The sequence below is a fragment of the Heteronotia binoei genome, chromosome 17, assembly GCF_032191835.1.
Source record: "Heteronotia binoei isolate CCM8104 ecotype False Entrance Well chromosome 17, APGP_CSIRO_Hbin_v1, whole genome shotgun sequence".
Taxonomy (NCBI): domain Eukaryota; kingdom Metazoa; phylum Chordata; class Lepidosauria; order Squamata; family Gekkonidae; genus Heteronotia; species Heteronotia binoei.
In genome coordinates this window covers 53,048,937-53,065,655 of record NC_083239.1, presented here as the reverse complement: position 1 = coordinate 53,065,655, position 16,719 = coordinate 53,048,937, and the positions used below count along the sequence as shown (strand labels likewise).

The 16,719-nt window shown below is 50.3% G+C and overlaps 1 protein-coding gene across 1 annotated transcript in view; it reads right to left on the bottom strand.

Annotated features, from left to right (window-relative positions):
• Nucleotides 1-1,036: 1,036 nt before the first annotated feature.
• The window catches only part of CLIP3 (CAP-Gly domain containing linker protein 3), a 31,782-nt gene continuing 16,099 nt past the window's right edge, over nt 1,037-16,719 (bottom strand). Inside the window, exons 6-13 of the mRNA XM_060258523.1 lie at nt 15,326-15,562; nt 13,161-13,296; nt 11,989-12,129; nt 7,622-7,756; nt 6,569-6,692; nt 4,228-4,292; nt 3,034-3,106; nt 1,037-1,274 (exon numbers count right to left, since the gene is read on the bottom strand). Coding sequence (XP_060114506.1) covers nt 1,220-1,274; nt 3,034-3,106; nt 4,228-4,292; nt 6,569-6,692; nt 7,622-7,756; nt 11,989-12,129; nt 13,161-13,296; nt 15,326-15,562 — 966 coding nt within the window. The 3' untranslated portion in view covers nt 1,037-1,219. The remainder of the gene's footprint in view (nt 1,275-3,033; nt 3,107-4,227; nt 4,293-6,568; nt 6,693-7,621; nt 7,757-11,988; nt 12,130-13,160; nt 13,297-15,325; nt 15,563-16,719) is intronic.

Here is a 16,719-nt window from a genome sequence, read left to right as displayed (position 1 = left end):
CCCTCCAGAGGAACTGGTTGGGCCTCTGTGTGAGACAGGAGGCTGAACTACATACACCCTCAGCGGTCTGACACAGCAGGGCTCTTCTGATGTTCTAAGGAAGGCCTCAGCCTCTGTGCCCTGTTGTTGGCTCTCTGGAGGAACTGTTTGAGACAGGATGCTGGACTAGATGGACCCCTGGTCTGATCCAGAGGGGTTTTCTGATATTATCAAGGGAAAGCCTTGGTCTCTATGTCTGTTGTTAACCCTCCAGAGGCCACTGTGTGAGACAGGAGGCTGGACTAGATGGGACCCTCACTGGTCTGATCCAGCAGGGCTCTTCTGATGATCTTCTCAGGGGAAGGCCTCGGCCTCTCTGCCCTGTTGTTGGCCCTGCAGAGGAACTGGCTGGCCCTTGTGTGAGACAGGAGGCTGGACTAGACGAAGCCTCACTGGTCTGATCCAGCAGGGCTCTTCTGATGCTCTTATGAAGGTCTCTATGCCTTGTTGTTGGCCCTGCAGAGGAACTGGTTGGCCACTGTATGAGACAGGAGGTTGGACTAGATGGACCCTCACTGGTCTGATCTAGCAGAGCTCTTCTGATGTTTTTATGAAGGCCTTGGCCTCTCTGCCCTGTTGTTGGCCCTCCAGAGGAACTAGCTGGCCACTGTGTGAGATGGGATGCTGGACTGGATGGACCACCGGTCTGATCCAGCAGGACTCTTGTTTTGTTCTTATGTTTTTATCTGGGAAGTGCCAATTTAAAATGGGAAGACAGAGAGACAGGCAGAAGAGGAGAACCTAAAAGTGCTTCCAACCACTTGGGGCCCCGTTTAAAAACAATTTGGAAGGCACAACCCGATTCGTCAGTGAAATGACTCAATCCGGCAGCGTAGTCCTAACAGCTACAACATCAACCGCCCTCGCGAAGACCAGAGAGCTGCTTCGGCCTACGTGGGCTGGAAAAGAGGGGGCCCGGTGAGCCAAAAACCTCACGTGTCTGCGAAACGGAGAACAGAAGAGACCAGTTATTATCGCTTTTCGCACCCACAACCGGAGGGGATAGTATTCATATGTTGTTAACAAGGCACTGGGGCGCACGAGAATCGGGGAAGGAGAGACGAGCGAACGAACCGAAGAGCAGTCTTTGATTACTTGAAGAGCCGAGGGACAGCGGAGGAAGAAGAGGACGTGGAGGAGGAGGAGGAGGAGGAGAAACGGAACTCTCTCTCAGGGATTCTTACGACTGCATCTCTGCCCGCAGCATCCAGGGGAACCAGCAGCAGAAGAGTAACCTGCAGAAGCAAAGCAAAGCAAAGCAAATTTTATTCTTATATCCCGCCCTCCCCCGCCAAAAGGTGGGCTCAGGGCGGCTCACAGACATGGCAAGCCATGATTTGATTAAAACAGATACACAATGATTTAAATGGTACAGTTATAAGTTAATTAAAGTTTAAAAATATAAAATATAAAAATAGAAAGATATAAAAATAGATAGAAATAGGTGCTATACTTCTGCATATGCAGAAAGCAAAGCAAGTTGAGGAGACCTCCTTAGAATCATAGAATCAAAGAGTTGGAAGGGACCTCCAGGGTCATCTAGTCCAACCCCCTGCACAATGCAGGAAACTCACAAACACCTCTCCCTAAATTCACAACATCCTCATTGCTGTCAGGTGGCCATCTAGCCTCTGTTAGAAACCTCCAAGGAAGGAGAGCCCACCAGCTCCAGAGGAGAAAGCCTGTTAGAATCATAGAAGTGTTAGAAGGAACCTCCAGGGTCATCTAGTCCAACCCCCTGCACAATGCAGGAAACTCACAAATCCCTCCCCCTAAATTCACAGGCTCTTCATCGCTGTCAGGTGGCCATCCAGCCTCTGTTGAAAAACCTCCAAGGAAGGAGAGCCCACCACCTCTCAAGGAGAAAGCCTGTTCCACTAAGGAACCACTCGAGCTGTAAAAAGTTTCTCCTAATATCCAGCCGGTACCTTCCCTTCCCACCCTTAATTTAAACTGATTCCGATGAGTCTTCTCCTCTGTGGCCAACAAGAACAGCTCCCTGCCCTCCTCCTCTAAGGGACAGCCCTTCAGATACTTCAAGAGAGCAATCGTGTCCCCCCTCAACCTCCTTTTCTCCAGACTGAATGTTCCCAAGTCCCTCAGCCTTTCCTCTTAGAGCAGGGGTGTCGAACTCATTTGTTATGAGGGCCAGATCTGACATAAATGAGACTTTGTTGGGCTAGGCCGTGTGTGTAACTATTTGAGACTAGCAAAGATATAAACTTTATGAAGGTCACAAAAACAATTAAATATTTTTTTAACGGTGCTTTCTTTGTATCTCTCCCATGGGATCCAGGGAACCTGACAAAGAAAGTTCTGGCTCTTTCTTTCCTTCCCCGGGGGGGGGGGCCCAGAAGGAGGAGGAGCCTCAGCCAATAGAAGGAAGAGAGGCTCGGCTCAGTAGCTCTGCTGTGCGATTGAGATAGCCTGGCGAAACGAGTTCTCCCTTCCCCCTTCCTTCCCAAGGGAAGAGCCTCAACCAATGGAGAAAATAGAGGCTTCGCTCTGTAGTTCTGCTGTGCGATTGAGCAAGCCCGGCAAAGCAAGCTGTGATGCAGAAGAACGCGAGAGAGAGGGAGAAGGAAGCAGAGGACAGCCAGTTGCTCGGGGGCCTGATAGGAGCCTGATTTGGCCCCTGGGTCGCATGTTTGACACCCGTGGACTAGAGCTTGGTCTCCATCCTCATCCTCGTCACTCTCTTCTGCACCCACTCCATTCTGTCCACGTCATTTTGGAAGTGAGGCCATTAGAACTGCACCCTGTAATAGGCAGGGGTGGAATTCTAGCACGAGCTCCTTTGCATATTAGCCCCCCCCCCGATGTAGCCCATCCTCTTTTGTGTAAGCTCTTGGAGGATGGGCTACATCAGGGTGTGTGGCCTAATATGCAAAGAAGCTCCTTCTAGAATTCCACCCCTGGTAATAGGAGGGGACCTCCAGGTGCTACCTGGAGGTTGGAAACCCTAGGGAGGTGCCTCCCCCCCGCCCTTTTTACCTAGAGATGGAGTTTTCCGACGTGATGTCTTTGGGGGTTCTGACTGCAGTAAAGTTGCGCTTCGGCTGTGAAACTGTCGTAGAGAGAAAACAGCACAGGGGTGGGCAAGGGTGGAAATCGTTTTGAAAATGCAGAAGGTTGGAAAACTCACCGAATGATTCCTCCCCCCCCCTCACCCCCACCCCGCTCAGTCCTGCCTACATGCGAGAGAATGAAGAGGTGGAACAGACCGCCTCGTTTCAGATTTTGGGGGGAAGATTGAGGAGAGTTCACATTTTGAAATGTTGCCCTATGTCACAAGCACCCTGGAGCTAAAGAATAGCAAAGCTAACAACAGTAGGGTATAGGGTAGGGTAGGGTAGGGTAGGGTAGGGTAGGGTAGGGTAGGGTAGGGTAGGGTAGGGAAGGAAGGAAGGAAGGAAGGAATGTAGATTGGGGGAAGGAGAGGTGGAAAGAAAGCAACTTAAAATTCAGATTCAATTCAAATTCATCTACTCCTAGATAAGTATGCTTAAAATGGACAAACTGAAGAATATACTGAAAGATAAAACAGAAGAAGAATGTATGGGACCGTGGAAGGAATTTTATGACTGGTTAGCGCTCAGATACATAGATGTGAATGTGAGATACAGATTAAAAAGGGCTTTAACGATGACTTTAATAATGACTTCCGTCTATTATGACGTGCCCAACTGAGCCGCCAAATTGCATTGTTTACTTTTATTGTTTTTAATTGTTGTTTTACTGTTTTTAAAATGTTATCTGTCCTGAGCCCGTCTGGAAATGGGTGGAATAGAGATCATCTAAAATAAATAAATAGACAGATAAGCATGCAGAAAAACGAATAGATTTTTATCTTAGAATTTCTGCATTTCCCACACACCCCTCCCTCTATCCCTTCCTATATACCAGGGGTGGCCAACGGTAGCTCTCCAGATGTTTTTTTGCCCACAACTCCCATCAGCCCCAGCCATTGGCCATGCTGGCTGGAGCTGACGGGAGTTGTAGGCAAAAAAACATCTGGAGAGCTACCGTTGGCCACCCCTGGTATATACTCAATAAAAAACTCAGTTTATAAAAAAGAAGAAGGTGAAGGAGTCCTGGCAATGGAACAGCCCTGTTGGAGGCGTCGTTGCCGAAAAGGACAGAAAGAAGGGAAAAAACAATGGCAAAGAAAATCCAGAGTGTACCTACTCGTGACTTGGTGAACCTTCTTGCCCGAAGTGCCATCTCCTTGACCATCCTTGGGGCCTCCAATTCTGCCACAGAGGAAAATACTGTCAGATCACAATCCCCATGCCAGAGCTGCCTTTGACGGACCTCCGCCTTTGGGGGTCTCCCACCCGCCGACCCACAGGGCCGGCAGAGAAATCCCCTCCCGACGTCGCCAACATGATGACATCGCTCCTAAGTGACATCATTCGGACGGCGACATTGCACGCCAGCTGCTCTAGGAGCTTCCGGGGAAACTCTGTGGTTTTCCTGGATGCTCTAGCAATTTAGGAGGAAAACTCTATGGTGCCACGGTATCATGGAGGCTGGAGGCCATGAGGGACTTGGCAGTCCCACTCCGTGCAGCACGAACTTCAAGAACAGATCTCATTGCTCTCCTGCGTAGGGTCCTCCTGACTCATGCCATGATTATAAATACTTCCATAGAATCATAGGGCGTTTTCGCACTGACCTTACGCCGGAGCGACGTCCCTCTTCACCACGCAGCGTCTGCGCGGATTTCGCACTAATTGCTCTGCAGAACCTGGAAGAGCCGCAAAGTCCCGCGGCTTTTACGTCGCAAATGTAAACTGGTTTTTGGCGGTTTACATTTGCGACGCAAAAGCCGCGGGACTTTGCGGCTCTTCCAGGTTCTGCGGAGCAATTAGTGAGAAATCCGCGCAGACACTGCGTGGTGAAGAGGGACGTCACTCCGGCGTAAGGTCAGTGCGAAAACGCCCATAGAATTGGAAGGGACCTCCAGGGTCATCTAGTCCAACCCCCTGCACAATGCAGGAAACTCACAAACGCCTCCCCCTAAATTCACAGGATCTTCATCGCTGTCAGATGGCCATCCAGCCTCTGTTGAAAAACCTCCAAGGAGGGAGAGCCCATTATTTATCATTATTTATTTGTCATTATTTATTATTTATTTGTCATTATTTATTAAGTGGATTTTATTTCACCTTTTTTAAAAAAAAAATTAAAATAATATCCAAGGCCATCTTGGAATAAGAAGTAGGGTTTCCAATCCCCAGGTGGGGGCAGGGGATCCCCCAGTTTCGAGCTCCTCTTCCCACTTCAGGGTCATCAGAAAGCAGGGGGAGGGGTGGGAAATGTCTGCTGGGCACTCCATTATTCCCTACGGAGACTGATTCCCATAGGGTATAATGGAGAATTGATCCATGGGTTTCTGTGGCTCTGGGGGGGGGCTGTTTTTTTGAGGCAGAGGTACCAAATTTTCCGTACAGCATCCAGTACCTCTCCCCAAATGACCCTCCAAGTTCCAAAAGGATTGGACCACGGGGTCCAATTCTGTGAGCCCCAAAAGAAGATGCCCCTATCTACTTCATTATTTCCAACGGAGGGAAGGCCTTTGGAAGGCATGTGATCCTTTTAAATGTGAAGGCCAGAACTCCCTTGGGAGTTCAATGATGCTTGTCATAACCTTTCTCCTGGCTCCACCCCAATGTCTCCTGGCTCCACCCCCAAAGTCCCCAGATATTTCTTGAATTGGACTTGGCAACCCTAGTAAGAACAAGAACAAACCAACAATCTGTATTAACATCGTAAGTTAGAACTGGCAAGGAAAAAACCCACAATAACAAATGAGAAAGAAACAGTAATGTCATTTCAGTGTTAAAACCAAAGCTTTTTTTGTAGCAGGAACTCCTTTGCATATTAAGCCACACCTCCCCGATGTAGCCAATGCTCCTGGAGCTTACAGGGTTCTTAGTACAGGGCCTACTGTAAGCTCCATGAGGATTGGCTACATGAGGGAGGTATGACCTAATATGCAAAGGAGTTCCTGCTACAGAAAAGCCCTGGTTAAAAACACAAACAAACAAGCTAGCCTTCACCTATGCAATGTTAGAGCTCAGGGCAGTATGCATGATTCCTTCCCCTCTGTCGTCTCCCTTCAACAACGCTGTGAGACAGGTACGGCCAGGGGTGGAATTCTAGCGGGAGCTCCTTTGCATATTAGGCCACCCCCCCCCCCGATGTAGCCAATCCTCCAAGAGCTTACAAAAAAGAGCCTTGTAAGCTCAGAGAACTGGCTACATCAGGGGTGTGTGGCCTAATATACAAAGGAACTCCTGCTAGAATTCCACCCCTGGGAATGGCCATGTTAGAGAAAGAACAATTGGCCCAAGTTTGCCCTATATTTGCTCTCGAGAGGTGAGTCTCTCCCGTCCACAGGGCTTGAAACGTAAAACTCTTACCTGTGGCATATTTCTGGATCACTCAGAATAAACTCTGCACATGTTTAGAGACGCGTATTACTACTTTGCACATTCTCGGCATGCAAACTGACCCAACCCACCTCTGGACTCTGGAGGGAGGGGCAAAGACTCCGTGCTTTGGGGGGCAGGTGAAATAGCGGACGCCGAAGACAGAGCCATCGTGTTTGCCGGTGGGTTTGTCAAGTTCGATACCAAACCAGTAGCCTGGGAAGAGGGGAAAGCAAAAAGAAGAGAAAGGGCTCAGAAGCATCAGAACGTTTGCAGTCCAGTTCCTGCGAGGGAAGAGAGAGTTGTCAATCATAGACGGGAGTCGAATTTCAGACGGATCCCTGTTTTATGGAACAGGCTGAAAACTGGGAAGAGGTCTCAGGACACAGAAAAAGTTACAGAACAACTCTAGCGTGGGAAATTCCTGGAGATTTGGGGGCTGTGTCAGGAGAGGATGGAGTTTGGGGATGGTTGAAACTCAGCAGGGATATGAAGTCACTCTGGGACTTCTGTTTTTCCTAGACTCTATGGTATGCCTCCAAAAACTGCCATTTGCTCTGGAAGAATTAAACTCTTTAGTGTGATCAGGACAACTCCAGGCCCTGTGACTTTTGCTAACCCTAGACCAGGGGGGAAAGGAAGGTTTTATGGCAATAAGAACTAAAAAGATGTGGCAGGGGAAGAAGTGAATTCACGTTTTCAGTTGAGCCATGTTGCCTGTTCCGTTATCAACTCACAGTGCCTGCAAAGCAATTCTGATTACGTAGACTCAGAATTAAATTCCTTTTATTTTAATGCGGAATTACTCCCAGGTTAGTATGCTTAAAATGACGGTGTTTGCTCTGCAGAATACTTAGAACTCTCAATCCTTGTTTTTACCTCACACCAGCCCTATGAGGTAGGCCACACGGCTACTCCTGATGCGGATAAGCAGAAAGGAGAATGGCTTGCCGCAAAACACAAAAATAAGTCCACAGCAGGAGCAGGACTCGAATTCAGGATCCTGCACTCTAAACCTCTTGGCCTGAGGTGTCCTTTTAAAAAGTAGCCCCCGAAACCCATTCTGTCAGCTGCATCTCACTTTGCAGCCAGTAACAACACCGCTCAGGTACCTGGATCCCCAACCCCATCCCTGGTTTTCTTACCTGGTGCAAAGTCCGTCTTCCCATAGAAGCGGATGATACCTTGTTTCTGGCCTGCCACCATGACCTGGTCCCCAATTTCAATCTTTAACCCTTCGCGGTCCAGGCTGCCAACGGACAAGGACTTCTTTCTGAGAGCTGGTGGAAGACAGGAGGAACAGAAATGAGGTCTACAGCAAATGAGGTCTACAGCGAGCCAGTTTGGTGTAGTGGTTAAGTGTGCAGACTTTTATCTGGGAGAACCGGGTTTGATTCCCCCACTCTGCCACTTGCAGCTGCTGGAATGGCCTTGGGTCAGCCATAGCTCTGGCAGAGGTTGTCCTTGAAAGGGCAGAGGTCAGCCCCACCCACCTCACAAGGTGTCTGTTGTGGGGGAGGAAGGTAAAGGAGATTGTGAGCCGCTCTGAGACTCTTCGGAGTGGAGGGCGGGATATAAATCCAATATCTTCATCTACCTCACAAGGTGTCTGTTGTGGGGGAGGAAGGGAAAGGAGATTGTGAGCCGCTCTGAGACTCTTCGGAGTGGAGGGCGGGATATAAATCCAATATCTTCATCTACCTCACAAGGTGTCTGTTGTGGGGGAGGAAGGGAAAGGAGATTGTGAGCCGCTCTGAGACTCTTCGGAGTGGAGGGTGGGATATAAATCCAATATCTTCATCTACCTCACAGGGTGTCTGTTGTGGGGGGAGGAAGGGAAAGGAGATTGTGAGCCGCTCTGAGACTCTTCGGAGTGGAGGGCAGGATATAAATCCAATATCTTCATCTACCTCACAGGGTGTCTGTTGTGGGGGAGGAAGGGAAAGGAGATTGTGAGCCGCTCTGAGACTCTTCGGAGTGGAGGGCGGGATATAAATCCAATATCTTCATCTACCTCACAAGGTGTCTGTTGTGGGGGAGGAAGGGAAAGGAGATTGTGATCCGCTCTGAGACTCTTCGGAGTGGAGGGTGGGATATAAATCCAATATCTTCATCTACCTCACAAGGTGTCTGTTGTGGGGGAGGAAGGGAAAGGAGATTGCGAGCCGCTCTGAGACTCTTCGGAGTGGAGGGTGGGATATAAATCCAATATCTTCATCAACCTCACAGGGTGTCTGTTGTGGGGGAGGAAGGGAAAGGAGATTGTGAGCCGCTCTGAGACTCTTCGGAGTGGAGGGCGGGATATAAATCCAATATCTTCATCTACCTCACAAGGTGTCTGTTGTGGGGGAGGAAGGGAAAGGAGATTGTGAGCCGCTCTGAGACTCTTCGGAGGGCGGGGTATAAATCCAATATCTTCTTCTTCTAATAACCACTGCTCCTGGAGACCAGATTTCGGTCAAATCTTTAGAAGTCTCTTCACAGCAAGCGCAGTTTGACAGTGGAAAGTATGACCTATTTATTTATTATTATTTATCTATTTCTGGTGATTAATACCCCGCCCTTCCCGCAAATGGCTCAGGGCGGCTTCCAGCAAGATACATTAAAACATCACACAATAAATCCAGTAAAACACATCATTAAAATCAAATCAGACCCTGGAGAGCCACTGCCAGTCTTAGACAAGACTGACTTCGATGGACCGAGGGTCTGATGGAGTATAAGGCAGCTTCATATGTTCAAACAGCATATGCCGTAGACCGGGGGTGTCAAACTAATTTGTTATGAGAGCCTAATCTGACACAAATGAGACCTTGTCGGGCTGAGCCCTGTCAGGTTGGGCCGGGCCGTGTGTGTACCTATTTATGATTACATAGCAGAGATATATAACTTTATAAAAGACACAGACAAACATAAAGATCTTTAAAAAAAACCCCAACCTTAAAACATCCTTAAAATATTAGCACTTGGTCGTAAAGGTGTTTTCTTCGCATTTTTCCCATGGGGCCAAGGGAACTGGGTAAAGGAAGCTTTGGCTTTTCCCTTCCTTCCCCAGGGGACCAGGAGGGGGAGGAGCCTCAGCCAATAGAAGGAAGAGCGGCTTGGCTCAGTAGCTCTGCTATGCCTGGCAAAGCAAGCTCTCTCTTTCCCCCGCCCTCCCCAAGCGAGGAGCCTCAGCCAATGGAGGAAACAGAGGTTTTGCTCTGTAGCTCCTGCAGGATTGAGCAAGCCTGGCAAAGCAAGTTGTGATGCAGAAGGAAGCAAGAGAGAGGGAGAAGGAAGCAGGCAACAGCCATTTGCTCAGGTGCCTGATAGGAGCCCTCTGGAGGCCTGATTTGGCCCCCAGGCCACATGTTTGACACCCCTGCCATAGAAAAACAGGTGCTGATACTCTACAAGCTACAGTCAATACTAGTAGCCGTGTAACATAGACCAGCATATACAGTTTCTTGTTACCAGTATCATCAGTAGGAGGGCTAGATCACTCTTGCTGGTGGCCTTGAGATATTAACCAAAAGCCATCCGGATAGGGTTGCCAAGTACAATTCAAGAAATATCTGGGGACTTTGGGGGTGGAGCAAGGAGACGTTAGGGGTGGAGCCAAGATCAAGGCTGTGACAAGCATAATTGAACTCCAAAGGGAGTTCTGGCCATCACATTGAAAGGGACAGCACACCTTTTCAATGCCTTCCTTCCATAGGAAATAATGAAGGACAGGGACACCTTCTTTTGGGGCTCATAGAATTGGGCCCCCTGGTACAATCTTTTTGAAACTTGGGGGGTATTTTGGGGAGAGGCACTAGATGATATTCTGAAAATTTGGTGCCTCTACCTCAAAAAACAGCCCCCCCCCCGAGCCCCAGATACTGACAGATCAATTCTCCATGATTTTCTATGGGAATAAATCTCCATAGGGAATAATAGAGTTCCCAGCAGACATTTCCCTCCCCTCCCCCCGCTTTCTGATGACCCTGAAGCAGGGGGAGGGCCTCCAAACCAGGGGATCCCCTGCTCCCACCTGGGGATTGGCAACCCTACATCCGGAAAAGCTCAGTTTTACAGGCCCTGCAGAACTGTAGCAAGTCCCGCAGGGCCCTGATCTCCTCTGGCAGTTTTTTCCACAGTTTGGGAGCCAGAGGTGAAAAGGCCCTGCTTCTAGTCGAGGCCAGCCTGACATCTTTTAGGCCAGGACAGACAAATGATGTTGAGAGCTTGACCGAGTTGCTCTTTGGGGAACATATGGGGAAAGGTGATCCCACGGGTACACTGGCCCCTGACCATATGGGGACGCTGGCCCCTGGCGTAGAAGGGATTTCGGTTGTCCCTCATCAGCGGCTGAAGAGCCGTCTGTGAGGGATGCCTGTCTCTCTAGCACATTTATACCCTAAGTGGTTCAATGTGGCCAAGTGCAAAGTCATGCACATTGGGCCAAAAATCCTAACTATAAATACAAGTTGATGGGGTGTGAACTAGCAGAGACTGACCAAGAGGGGTCAGTCTTGGGGTCGTGGTAGAGAACTCACTGAAAATGTCGAGACAGTGTGCGATTGCAATAAAAAAGGCCAACTCCTGAATGCCATGCTGTGAATTATTAGGAAGGGAATTGAAAACAAATCAGCCAGTATCATATTGCCCCTGTATAAATCGATGGTGCGGTCTCATTTGGAATACTGTGTACAATTCTGGCCACCGCACCTCAAAAAGGATATTATAGCATTGAAAAAAAGTCCAGAAAAGGGCAACTAGAATGATTCAAGGGGTTGGAACCCTTTCTCTACGAAGAAAGGTTAAAATGCTTGGGGCACTTTAGCTTGGAGAAACATTGACTGAGGGGTGACATGATAGAGGTTTACAAGATTATGCATGGGACAGAGAAGGTAGAGAAAGAAGCCCTTTTCTCCCTTTCTCACAATACAAGAACTCGTGGGCATTCAATGAAATTGCTGAGCAGTCGGGTTAGAACGGATAAAAGGAAGTACTTCTTCACCCAAAGGGTGATTAACGTGTGGAATTTACTGCCACAGGAGGTGGTGGCAGCTACAAGCATAGACAGCGTCAAGAGCGGAATGGATAAACATATAGAGCAGAGGTCCATAAGTGGTTATTAGCCACAGCTTATCGTTGGGACTCTGTCTGGGGGAGTGATGCTCTGTATTCTTGGTGCTTGGGGGGGGGGCACAGTGGAAGGGCTTCTGGCCCCACTGGTGGACCTCCTGATGGCACTTGGGGGTTTTTTGGCCACTGTGTGACACAGAGTATTGGACTGGATGGGCCATTGGCCTGATCCAACATGGCTTCTCTTATATTCTTATGTGACACAGAGTGTTGGACTGGATGGGCCAATGGCCTGATCCAACATGGCTTCTCTTATGTTCTTATGTTCACACGACTGGGACTTTCCCTTCCTCCTTCTCTAGAACTCTGTTTCTCCCACCCTCCTTCCAGGACCCCCCTATGAGTGGGGAATAATGGATCCCATTTCTACGTCCAACCCCCCCCCCTCCCCTTTTACCTTTCTTGTCTTTATCCTTCTCTTTGCGGCCCTTTGCAGTCATGCGGGAAAAGTCCACACGGGGTGTACGAGGGGTGGAGGTTACTGATGAAGGCGTCTGGTCAGCGGCTTTGGTGATCTTGGAGACTGAAGCAAAGACACCTGCAGAAGCAAGAGAGGGGGGGGGGGAAACAGCAGAGTTTGATCAGTATAATGCAAACTTTTGTACATTTCTGCAGATTTAATGTCTTTCATTGGCATCTCTGGGAAGAAGATGGAATTTAAGAACACAATAGCAGGAGAACAGCCCTGCTGGATCAGACCAGTGAGGGTCCATCTAGTCCAGCCTCCTGTCTCATACTGGGGCCAGCCAGTTCCTCTGCAGGGCCAACAATAGGGCAGAGAGGCCGAGGCCTTCCCTTGAGAAGAACATCAGAAGAGCCCTGCCGGATCAGACCACAGAGGGTCCATCCAGTCCAGCCTCCTGTCTCACACAGTGGCCAGTCAGTTCCTCTGGAGGGACAACAACAGAGCAGAGAGGCCAAGGACTTCCCCTGAGAACATCAGAGGAGCCCTGCTGGGTCAGACCACTGAGGGTCCATCAAGTCCAGCCTCCTGTCTCACACAGTAGCCAGCCAGTTCCTCTGGAGGGCCAACAACAGGGCAGAGAGGCCAAGGCCTTCCCCTGAGAGGAACCTCAGAAGAGCCCTGCTGGATCAGACCAGTGAGGGTCCATCTAGTCCAGCCTCCTGTCTCACACAGTGGCCAATCAGTTCCTCTGGAAGGCAGACAACAGGGCAGAGAGGCCGAGGCCTTCCCCTGAGAAGAACCTCAGAAGAGCCCTGCTGGATCAGACCAGGGAGGGTCCATCTAGTCCAGCCTCCCGTCTCACACAGTGGCCAACTAGTTCCTTTGGAGAGCCAACAACAGGGCAGAGAGGCTGAGGCCAGAGAAACTGGCCTCTGACATTGCCTCCCGGCTCTGGGATTAAGAGGATTAGTGGACATGGAGGTTTCCTTTAGTCACCATGACTGGTAGCCACTGATCTCTCTCTCTCTCTCTCTTTTTCTCCCTCTCTCTCTTCCCCTCTCAAACTGTTTCTTCCTGTGACCATCACGACATCCTTTGTCAGTGAATCCCACATTTGACTTACTCTCTGTGTCAAGGAGTATTTAAAGCTGAAGTCCTCCTACCGTGCTTCGGAGGGCAGATAAAGTAGCGGATTCCTCCCACGCTGCCGTCGTTCTTGCCGTCTGGCTCGTCCAGCTCCACGCCGACCCACTGGCCACTGGCAAACTCCGTGGTGCCGCAGAAACGCAAAGTGCCCACCTGCAGAGTCGGATGAGGGTTTAGAGCAGGGGTGTCAAACACGCCGCCCAGGGGCTGAATCAGGCCCCAGAAGGGTCCTATCAGCCCCGTGAGCAAATCAAAAGTAGGCTTGCAACTTACAGATCCATGCTTGAACAGCACCTGAACAGCATACTCAAGATTGCTGCAGCACAGACATTGTCTCCAGTTTTTGATGCAGTAATTCAAAACCAGAAACACTTGAGCAGTAATTCAGAACTAGCCAACATTGGAGCTTTCCTGTGTGGTTCTATCCTCCCTTTGAGAATTTCTTCTTCCCAGAAGATGTGAGAAAGGAGACGTTTCTTTATTTAATTCATTTATACCCCACCTTTCTCCCAAGGGGGGACCCAAGACATTTTACATCCTTCTCTTCTCCTCCATTTTATCCTCACAGCGACCTCGTGTGGAGAGGCAGGCTGAATGTGACTAGCCCCCAAGTTCACCCAGTGAGATTCCATGGCACAATTGGGGATTTAAACCTCAGTCTTCCAGATAACTAGTTTGCCACTCTTAAGCACTTCACCACACTAGAATAATAGAATCATAGAGTTGGAAAGGACCTCCAGGGTCATCTAGTCCAACCCCTTGCACAATGCAGGAAACTCACAAACACCTCTCCCTAAATTCACAGGATCTTCATCACTGTCAGATGGCCATCTAGCCTCTGTTTAAAAACCTCCAAGGAAGGAGAGCCCACCACCTCCCAAGGAGGAAGCCTCTTCCACTGAGGAACCGCTTTAACAGTCAGGAACTTCTTCCTAATGTTGAGCTGGAAACTCTTCTGATTTAATTTCAACCCACTGGTTCTGGTCCTACCTTCTGGGGCCACAGAAAACAATTCCACCCCATCCTCTAGATGACAGCCCTTCAAGTCCTTGAAGATGGTGATCCTATCACCTCTCAGCTGCCTCCTCTCCAGGCTAAACATGCCCAGCTCCTTCAACCTTTCCTCATAGGACTTGATCTCCAGACCCCTCACCCTCTTCGTCGCCCTCCTCTGGACCCATTCCAGCTTGTCTATATCCTTCTTAAAATGTGGTGCCCAGAACTGAACACAGTACTCCAGGTGAGGTCTTACCAGAGCAGAGTAAAGCGATACCATCACATCGCGTGATCTGGACACTAAACTTCTGTCGATACAGCCCAAAATTGCATCTGCCTTTTTTAGCCACCGCATTTGCCTTTTTTAGCCACCGTCTCTCCAATATATCTGGCTCCGCCTCTTGAGGCAGTGATTTGGAGTCTGGCTCCGCCTCCAGTGGCAGCCATTGTGGGGAGGCATTCAATACCTCCTCCCCTCTCCAAATCCCAAATGTGATCGCAGGATGAAAATGGTCGGGGATTCCTGAATAAGAGTCACAGCAGGGCAAAAGCAGAACTAAATCATACATACTAGGGTTGCCAATCTCCAGGTGGGGGCAGGGGATTCCCCACTTTGAAGGCCCTCCCCCTGCTTCAGGGTCATCAGAAAGCGGGGGGGGGGGAGGAAATGTCTGCTGGGCACTCCATTATTCTCTATGGAGACCAATTCCCATAGGGTATAATGGTGAATTCATCTGTGGGTATCTCGGGCTCTGGGGGGCTCTTTTTCGAGGTAGAGGCACCAAATTCTCAGCATAGCATCCAGTGTCTCTCCCCAAAATACCCTTCAAGTTTCAAAAGGATTGGACCAGGGAGTCCAGTTCTATGAGCCCAAAAAGAAGGTGCACCTATCCTTCATTATTTCCAATGGAGGGAAGGCATTTAAAAGGAGTGTGGTCCCTTTAAATGTGATGACCAGAACTCCCTTCGGAGTTCAGTTGTGCTTGGCATACACTGGCTCCTGGCTCCACCCACCCCAAAGTCTCCTGGCTCCACCCCCCAGTCTCCTGGCTCCACCCCCAAAGTCTCCTGGCTCCATCCCCAAAGTCCTCAGATATTTATTGAGTCAGACCTGGCAACCCTACACACCACCGGTCCACGAGGACCACACTGGAGCCATTCCAGTGAGAACCGGCCTCGTTCTCACCTTTTGCCCATCCACGAGGACTCGGTCGCCGAGCTTGAGGCCAAGAGAGATGAGCATGAGGTTGCCGGGAATGTTGTCGTAATTGGGCAGCGTGACCTTGGGGAGGTTGCAGCTCAGGGGCACGGCATCCAGCAGCAACTGCTTCAGCTCCTTGGCGATCATGGCTGCCTCAGCCTTGTCCAGGGTCATGTCCATTGGGTCCGGCACAACGTCCGCTGGGACCTGACCTTTGCTGTTCTGTTGGAAAGAGGATTGATACAGGGAAGTCACTTGAAGATGGAAGACTGGAAGGGCAAAGAACTCAGAGATGTCCCAGTAGAGAAGAACTTAATGATGTAAGAAGAGCCCTGCTGGATCAGACCAGTGAGGGTCCATCCAGTCCAGCCTCCTGTCTCACACAGTGGCCAACCAGTTCCTCTGGAGGGCCAGCAACAGGGCAGAGAGGCTGAGGTTTTCCCCTGAGAAGAACATCAGATGAGCCCTGCTGGATCAGACCAGGGAGGGTCCATCTGGTCCAGCCTCCTTTCTCACACAGTGGCCAACCAGTTCCTCTGGAGGGCCAACAACAGGGCAGAGAGGCTGAGGTCTTCCCCCGAGAAGAACCTCAGAAGAGCCCTGCTGGATCAGACTAGTGAGGGTCCATCTAGTCCAGCCTCCTTTCTCACACAGGGGCCAACCAGTTCCTCTGAAGGGCCAACAACAGGGCAGAGAGGCCAAGGCCTTCCCCTGAGAAGAGCATCAGAAGAGCCCAGCTGGGTCAGACCAGGGAGGGTCCATCTAGTTCAGCCTCTTGTCCCACACAAGGGCCAACTGGTTCCTCTGGAGCGCCAGCAATAGGGCAGAGAGGCTGAGGTCTTCCCCTGAGAAGAACATCAGAAGGGCCCTGCTGGATCAGACCAGGGAGGGTCCATCTAGTTCAGCCTCTTGTCCCACACAAGGGCCAACTGGTTCCCCTGGAGGGCCAGCAAAAGTGGAAAGAGGCTGAGGTCTTCCCCTGAGAAGAACATCAGAAGAGCCCTGCTGGATCAGACCAGGGAGGGTCCATCTAGTCCAGCCTCCTTTCTCACACAGTGGCCAGCCAGTCCCTCTGAAGGGCCAACATCAGGGCAGAGAGGCTGAGGCCTCCCCCTGAGAACATCAGAAGAGCCCTGCTGGGTCAGACCAGTAAGGGTCCATCTAGTCCAGCCTCCTGTCTCACACGGAGGCCATCCAGTTCCTCTGGAGGGCCAACAACAGGGCAGAGAGGCCGAGGCCTTCCCCTGATAAGAACATCAGAAGAGCCCTGCTGGGTCAGACCAGGGAGGGTCCATCTAGTCCAGCCTCCTGCCTCCCACAGAGGCCAGCCAGTTCCTCTGGAGGGCCAACAACAGGGCAGAGAGGCCGAGGCCTTCCCC